The 9,061-nt window shown below is 44.0% G+C and overlaps 1 protein-coding gene across 1 annotated transcript in view; it reads left to right on the top strand.

The window, feature by feature from the left end:
• Positions 1 to 2,511: 2,511 nt before the first annotated feature.
• The window catches only part of LOC147660758 (uncharacterized), an 80,048-nt gene continuing 73,498 nt past the window's right edge, over positions 2,512 to 9,061 (top strand). Inside the window, exon 1 of the mRNA XM_086951480.1 lies at positions 2,512 to 2,616. Coding sequence (XP_086807606.1) covers positions 2,512 to 2,616 — 105 coding nt within the window. The remainder of the gene's footprint in view (positions 2,617 to 9,061) is intronic.

Below are 9,061 nucleotides of genomic sequence, written 5' to 3'. Positions count from 1 at the left end.
TCAGACCTGCCACTATATCAAGAAAGGCTGCCTCATAATATGTTTTTAAGTGTGGCAGAGCCAGTCCCCCCTGTTCAACTGGAAGTTGGATCACAGACAACTTAACCCTTGGGACTTTCGCCCCCCAAAAAAAACTTCTGATCATGGTTTCCATGTCTTTAAAAAAGATAGAATTCAATTTGATTGGGACATTGCAAAACAGGAATAATTTGGTGAATTGTTGTTTTAATCTTTTGATGGATAATCGGGAGAAGCAGAGTGTGTCTCCCCTTCTCGAGAGTACCGCCTTAATTAAGGCAATAGATACTAAGTGGTGTATTCCATGCAAGTGCCTGGGACTAATACACCCACAACAGTAGGATATCCCCAGTAGTAGTTGTACCCAAGCAGGGAGTGGAAAACTAGGTGCGCCTGTGAGTGAACATGAGGGCCCCGAATACAGCCATAGAGCGAGATAGACACCTCGGACCGCACATCAGCGATATGATCACTTGCCTAAACAGGACAAAAGACTTTTCAAAACTGGATCTAAACAAGGGATACCACCAGCTTGAGCTTCAAGAGAAATCCTGCTACATTACCACTTTTTCGACACACCAAGGACACTTCAGGTACAAACGCCTCAACTTTGGAATTTCCTCAGCTGCAGAAATATTCCTAGAGGCAGTGAGGCGAGTTATTCATCACATTCCCAACACATTCAACTATAGCGATGATATTCTTGTATTCTGAGACACTCTCAAGGAACACTACAAAGCTCTGAATCAAGTGTGTCATGCCCTTCTAAATTCCAATCTTACACTAAATCGGGATAAGTGTGAATTCCACAAATCAACACTAAAATTCTATGGACAAATATTCTCCAGTGAAGGAATGTGACGGACCCTGAAAAAGTGATGGCACTGGCTGACACACCCTGCCCCCGAGATGTCAGTGACACAAGATCCTTCCTAGGCATGGCCAGCTACTGCGCCCGATATATCAAAGACTACGACACGATTAGCTATCCCCGACGGGAACTTACAAAACAAGGACAACCATTCCGATGGTCAACTAGTTGTGAACGAGTGTTCAACAAAACCAAGACTGCAGTAAGCTCTGCCATTAACCTGGCATACCTTGACACTCGTATGAAGACAGAAATCATGGTTGACGCGAGCCCAGTGGGAGTTGGAGCCATCCCGGTTCAGTATGAAGATGAAGGAGACCAGCGACACATTGTGGCATACGCCAGCCGCAGTCTCACAGACACTGATAAAGCGTACTCCTAACCAGAGAAAGAGAGCCTGGCGGTTGTATGGGCATGCAAGCACTTTCATGTATTTGTGTATGGGAAACACTTCACACTGATCACTGACCATCAAGCCCTGATAACCATATTCGGCAACCCCCGAGCGAAGATGCCACCAAGAATCGAGCACTGGGGTATTCGTCTCCAGAAATACATCTACATGATCTTCCACAAGCCAGAAGAGTGGAAAAGACAGCAGATTATATCTCGAGACATCCCAAGACCTTTACACGAACGAGGCACTCTTTGGTGGAAGAATACATCCACTTTGTCATCAATCAGGCAAGACTACCAGCTGTTCCGTGAGAGGTGATCACGGAAGCCACTACGATAGATGCCACGCTCCAAAACATCAACACCGTATTCATACAAATTCATGGAGACACCTGGAAGAAACGCCAACTAACAAAAGTGTTGATGCACAGGAACTAGTGTCCTTCCGATACGTCAAAGGCGACCTCACAATCAGTGAATACAGATTACTTCTAAGGGACAGATAAATTATCATACCGCAACAGTTACGTCAAGGAGTTGTCAACTTGGCACACGAGGGACACCGAGGTGTAGCGGCAACAAGGAAAGCACTACAGGAACATGTCTGGTTCCCATCTCTCGATCACATGGTAGTAACCATGCTTCAATGCCAACTAGTAGGGCGAGAAGATCCGTGTCCCCGGCACCAGATGTCTGACCTCCCAGACACCCTATGGCAACAAGTAGCAATTGATTTCTTTGGGCCACTGAAGTCCAGGAAGTACATTATTGTCATCATGGATGAGTACTCCAGATTCCCCATTGCGCAACAAGTATCGTCAACAAGAGCCACCACCATCATGCCGATCTTGGGCGAGGCATTTGCTGCATGGGGAATTCCCATGGTAGTCAAAACGGACAATGGCCCGCCATTCAATGGACACGACTTCACAGAATTTGCCAGACACCTTAACTTCAAACACCGTACATTCACTCCCATGTGGTATCAAGCCAACGGGATTGTAGAGAGGTTCATGGCTACCATGAAGAAGACCATACAACAGGCAGAATTGGACCGGTGAGACATAGAACTTGCGCTCAATGAGGTGGTAAGAGCCTATCGAACTACGCTGCACAGCACCACCAACAAATGCCCAGTCACTCTGATGCTGGGAAAAACACTGCGAACCAGAATACCTGGCACAGACGCCGCTGAGCGCTCTAAATACCAGTGCCAGAACCACAGGATGTTGGCAAAGGTTGATAAAGCAAGAAAGATGAAGATGAAAGAATATGCAGATGGACGCCACAACACCAGAACATCTGGCATCCAAGAAGGGGATTGGGTGTTGGTCAGGCAAGAATAGAAGACAAAGACAGACAGTCAATATCATGACCAGCACCTGCAAAGGAACCATGGTCACGGCCGCCTCTGAGGACAAGAGAATCACATGAAATGTGTTGTATTTTTAAGAAGTGCAATCTAGAAGCTTATACTCGCGCAGCTGAGTCAGAACAAGACACAGATGACTCAGGTCAAGAAATTGAGACTCGAGAAAGACTAGAGACACTACCAAGCTCAAGAAGGTCAAGAGAACTAATCCCTCCGCGCAGGCCTCAGAGAACCATTAGGAGACCTACCCGACTCATCGAGCAACTTTAACTGAGTGAACATTGGACTTTAAGATGGGGGGAGATGTCGCATCGCCATGCTTGTCTCCAGGCTTGGCACCTGGAGCAGGCAGAAGGGAGAGGCTAAGGTAGATGGAAGCGGAAGGGCGGGGCGCCGACGAAACAGAAAGGGCTTGTGTTTGAATAAAGAAGGTTGTGCCCACACTTAGCTGCGCTTAGTATCCTCATTTTCACGGATACGACACTACGAGCATGAACATTATACTGTGAAGATGGGAAGACTGGGTTCTCAGCCCACACACACGAGTTCTTCACCAAGAGGGTGAATTCAGGAGAAAACAGAGGTGCTTGCCACTAAAGGGCTAATAAGTCAGAAGTAGACACTTCTACAATTCTACCTGAACGAAGATGAGCATCCTGGGGGAAGGGGCATCATCTCCCGCCCGCTGTCCGAGCAGACGTACTTGCCTTTTGTACAACAGCAGCACGTGTCCGCGCAGCAGCCATCTTTAAATAGGGGGCGGAAGGTCAGGAATCGACCATCTGTCCTCCCTCAGAAGGAGCGAAAAGGCCCCAAGTGTCTGTAATTGAAGGCCTAGTACTGCATGGTTGAATAATCATTTTCCTCTCTAATTAATTCTGTCGCTAGACATCGTACCTAACCTATCCACATGCCGTTGCGGTTTCTGCATCGCTCACTTGAGCAATAAATACATATAGGAAGTGTATTTTCTGTACAAAGTTGCTGTTTGACTGGCATTCATCAACTGCTGCGTGTGGCCTTACCACCAGAGGCACTGACATTGTTTCGGCGTCGGTTAGTCAATAAATGTGACCACGTGTAATGTAAGGTTTTTTTTTTAAGGTTAACTCGCTGAACGGCAGTCGTTTGCTCAAACTCAGCAGGTGGAAGGCTGAGTGGTCCTGCCCGGATTTGAACTTGTGGCTATAAGCCCAAACGTAAGATTTTGAAATTGATGCATCAGTCCACTGACACACCAGACCCGACTTTGTGTTTAAGCACATTTTTAATTTATGCCTACACAGATACCTACATATTTTTCATCTATAATTTCAATGTATTTGTATCATAAACGTAACCTCAGGGGATCATAGACATTGAACCAAATGTCAATCACACACAATAATTTGTGTTCCTTTATAATAAAGCACAATCGATTTTAATAAGCAACTGTTTGGTGGGGGTGTACTGCTATATGTAATATTTTGAATTATGCAGTGAGTTATATTACAAGCAACATTTTTACTTGAATAGTTATGAAAGTGAAAATAGAGAGGTATGGATTAACCACTGTGAACAGTAGCCAACATTTTGGATGTGGTGATTCAAGCGGAGTATTCCATTCAACCGGATGGCTCAGTGAGTTGAACTCTCGACATTGACAAATGTTGTGCTCTGAAGTTCATGAGCTGAAAAACATGTAAGGCAAACTCAACCTTCTACCTTGTCGATGTCAATATACTTAATTGCATCAGTGGCGTACCAAAGGTGCTCTTAGGCCACAGCGTCGCCCATTTTGCCTGGTTGGGGGTCTAAAGAGCAGCCGTAATCGGATACTAGGGGTCTCTAACATCCTTAGGCACATAAGCCACTGCACCTGCTGTACTAACGATACGCACCTGAGTAGCATACATATCATTTGGTATTTACAGCACCTATAAACTGTAGAAATGTAGTATGAAGCACTATAAGAAATAGGTTAATAATATTAAATGAGATTGTGGGAGACATCGTATGACAAGTTTGTGTTTGCAAGTGAACGGGTTAAATATTTTTAGATGAAATAGATGAAAATATACGGCTTTCGTATGTTTTTTATTGATTATATATCACTGCAATTTTAATCTTTTGTATATAAGATTATATTTCTCAAGCAATGTAACTGATATTGTAGGGGCCGAGTCTATGTTTAATACCCTGGTTCCTTTCAAGAATATGATTCCCCTCTTATTGGGAATCTCTGTTGAACAAACACTTCTTCGAATTTGTGATAGAACTGAGCAAATCTCTTCCAAGTGCTATGTGTAGGTGTTTTTAAAAGCACTGCCTTTTGTTTAGTACGCATTCATGTTACCTCTGGACAGCGTGACCCGCCGCTCGTAAATATCAGTTACAAGAACATGACAGAGGATGCCATTGTCTGTCCCCGGAGGGCAAACCTGCTGGAGGTGAGCTGAAACCGTAGCCTGGACCGACCATGTGACACGGCCTACGTGAGTGCGTGCATGCCTTTCGAGTGGCTCTGAAGGCGGCTATTAACTTTTCATAGCTCTTTTGTCCATTCTGTTGATACAAAAAAAAGCCTCGGCAGCCGGGCCAAGTTGTGGCGAATAAAGGCCCCATTTCATGACAGCTCGCCTCCGAGAAATGATTTATTCCGCTAATGAGGCGAGCCAGTGAATGGACGTGCATTATATACTGTACTACATTGTGCCTCGCCCTCTGTGCCAGGACCTTTCTACCCGGATCCGACAACTGATGAAATTAACTAGGATGTGAGAGTGTTTTAGTTCCACTAATGAGGCTCTCGGCTGCGTGGACCCGTGGTACCAAAGTATAGCCAGGGCCCCTCGGCCGAACAAATATTCCGAGTTTAGCGGATGATTAAACAACGCGACAGCTAAGCCGCCTGAAAATTAACACGTGAACTTCTAGGAATTTCTTGGAGATTATTGCTTTCGTCACTGCTCGATTATAATTAATGAGCCTGTGATGCAGCCCCAATAAGATGAAAGGGCGCTGACGAGATCTCGGCGCGCAGGTAGAAGGGCCCGCTGGGCCCAGCTGAGGCGGTCACGAGCCATGGCGCCCATTATTATGATGACTGAGGTGCTGAGTCAGGGCAGCGAATGAACGCCCTGCTGAGCACAGGCTGTTAATAGAAAGCCAGCACTGCTTGAAGGTCAGCAGAGCAGCCAGGCCTTGGCTAAAGTTACAGGCGAGCTCTGTCTCAGTGGGAACCTGATATTCGAGGGCGCGAGCCGTCTCAGGCTGGGTTTGCATTTGGTATTTCTTGTACCAGTGAAGCTCGATGACAGACCGAGGTGATGATGGGAATACTCGAGTCTGGCTTTGCAGACCAATTGGTGCAGAGATGAGTTAGTCGCCGCACTCTGAGTTGCCTGTTGCACTTTATTGTCAGCAATGCTTGACCTTGTGCACTTAAAAACCTTTCCATTGGCTCTGTCATTTAATAGAGTTTGTTCCGTGGTAGGTGTTCATTTAGCAGCCTAATACATTAGTGGATGTGTAGTCTTGGTCAACTTAATTGTAACCAGTTGGACTAAGGATGTCTGTAAGAGGAAAGTCCATAAAGGGAAAAATGTGTCTCCTATTAATAATATATCAGCAGAAGATGCTGTATGGAATGTTTGCAGAAGTATTAGGGCCCTATGTCATATATTGTTTCGGACCGCAAAAAAGCTTTTACATATGTACAGAGCACAAAATGCGTTTCGGTAACATGTTATCCGATTGCAATGTGTGTTTAGCGATTCAGTTTTTGGAAGGGGAGTGTTTAGCGGGTCCCTTTCAAATACCGAATTGCAGTGCTATGTATGAATGTTTAGCAACATACTTACGGTCACAAACCATACAATTTTCCTCGACACCTTGATGGTGGTGGTAACAATTCACGCGTGGGAAGGGGTTCCCCTGATACCCCTAACCCTTTGTGAATGCTGAAACCAATTTTTTTTTGGTGAATGTTGAAACAATTTTTTTTAAGAGCAGTCAGTGTTGCAAGGGGCCACTTTCTTGTCTTAGAAATGGAATTTAAATGCTTCATTTAATTTTTTGAAACACAGCCTGTTTTCCTGCAAGTAAAATGGGCTGAATTATTATTTTCTTTTTTAAAAAGATTGAAGTTAAAGTTGAAGTTGAAGTTGGAAGGATTTTGTATAGCGCTCTACTACCAAACGGTTTCTTGGCGCTGTAGGCAGAAACGAAGACTGAGGGAGGAAAAGGAGGGAGGATTAAAGAATATAGGCAGAAGAGAAAAGGTAGGTTTTCAGAGCAGCCCGAAAGTCCGGGTAAGAAGGGATGGATCTAATTGTCAGAGGGAGTGAGTTCCAGAAAAGGGGGGCAAGTGTGGAAAATCTAGACCCGCCCGGCTTCTTCTTATGAAATCGGGGAACTAAAAGAAGGAACTGGGTGGAGGACCGCAGATGCCTAGTAGGAATGTATGCAGTGATCTAGGATCTGATGAAGGCAGGGGCGGCACCAGCTAACGACATGTAGGCCAAGCAACCCCGCTTAAATAGTGAGCGCTCCTTTATAGGGAGCCAATGAAGGGCTTTGAGCAAAGGGGTGATGTGACTAGATTTGGGAAGCCTAAAAATGAGGCGCGCTGCTTGGTTTTTAATAAGCTGCAGACGGCGGCATTCATAGGCTGGGATGCCCGCATATAGGGCGTTCCCATAATCTAGTCGGTAGAGGATCATTGCCGAAATAATGAGTTTAAGGGCCTCAACGATTGCTTTAATAACAAGCATTGATATAGCCAATAGGTCTCGCCTTTGGGTCCTCATAAGTGTTTAACTAGAGTTCTTGACTTAGCCAATGTGTTTAAGCTATGTTGTCGAGCAGTGTGGCTGATGGCACTATGTCGGCCGGTTTTGAAATGAGAGAGAAAGAGTAAGGAATTGTGTGTGTGTTGATAGCGAGATGGAAGTGGAAGTCACTGAAGTAAGCAACAGCAAGAATTAGTCAAAATGAAAGAGAGGGAATAAATAGTGTGTGTTATATTGAGAATAAATGTAGGGGATATTAATTGAAATAGAGGACGAGTGTTGGTAAATGTGAGATACAGAAAGAGAGAAGGTAGAAGAGTGGAGACTAAAAGAAAAAAGAGTAGTATACCGGAAAAACAAAAGAGTAGGTGTGAATGGTGAGAGGTTTATTGGAAAGAGAAAGTGGAGCAAGAGAAAGGGTGATAGAGGAAGTGTGAAGGGGATAGGCATGATTATTACGGATATTGTGAATTGTAGGAAAATATATGAAAATTTGGGCGAAAAGTAAAGCAGTGGAGGGGAAAATCTGAAAAGTTGTTGTGAAACAAATTACAAACGTATTGTTTCAAAACAAAGTAAAGAGAATGTTTGAGAACTAAAAGTGTAGGTAATGTCAGAAATAAAATACTAGAGAAGAAAGATGGTAGTTATGAAAGAGTGAAAGTTAAGTAGGGTGAATATAGGAGCTTAGCGGGTGTGCACTAATAAAATGCCTTTTCATAAGCTTGTTTTCACTATTAAAGAAATCCGCACATGATGTAAGTGGAGTCAAAAATGTATATAAATGGAACCAGATTAAGTCATGCACTTGTCATAAAATAACAAAGCTTGCTCCCTTAAACAAAGGCTGCTCTGATTGGGCAGTGATAACGAAGCTTGGGCGGGGTTTGACACTTGCCTGTATTTGGGGAAAAAAAACGTGAATGCTGTGTTTGATTCCGAGAAAATAATGCCATCAGCATAGTGCGGCAATGAAAGTAATCAACTAACCAGTGTAACTAATTCATGGGATTTGAAAGCCTCATTGGCTTGGCAGGGTGACCTGTGATTCTTGTTCTTGTTTTATTTAGCTGTCAATTGATAAAGTTCGCATTTGTGAAGGAAAAATTAGCTGTAGGCAGAGAGGGAAGAAGCTTTAGTACGGGCCGGGCTGGGAGAGGTTAAACAGCTTCAGCACTGCTACCTCATAATGATCGGAACCGCAGCAGTAATAATGCACCAGACTGCACGCAGGGACCTGCTGGTGCATTCTACTTGTATTTGGGACAAAGCAATGGGCTACACTGTGTTCTAGTCTTTTCAGTCCTGTTAAGTGCATCGCACAAACAAATCACAATGTCAGTTTGCAGTTGAACATTTAACTAGCTGAAAACCTGCCAGATCTCTATCAGGAATGAAGAGCTGGTCGGCAATCCATAGTACTCACCTGAAGCACTGCAGTGAAAGTTTACTTAAGGTGTTTCAGAAAAATAAAGGACAGCTTCATTTAGTTATATAAGAGTAAGGGTTTTATTTTATAATACATTTAAAAAAAGGAAAGGTATAGGATTTGTGTGTATTTTTACTGTTTGTTGAAAAACATAGATGGAATTAGACAGAGGTTTAGCACTCAGACTCTAAAGTTCAAATAGC

This window comes from Lissotriton vulgaris, unplaced genomic scaffold, assembly GCF_964263255.1.
Source record: "Lissotriton vulgaris unplaced genomic scaffold, aLisVul1.2 SCAFFOLD_6235, whole genome shotgun sequence".
In the NCBI taxonomy this organism is placed as follows: Eukaryota; Metazoa; Chordata; class Amphibia; order Caudata; family Salamandridae; genus Lissotriton; species Lissotriton vulgaris.
Note: the sequence above shows the minus strand (reverse complement) of the source record. Positions and strands in the feature narration are given on the sequence as shown.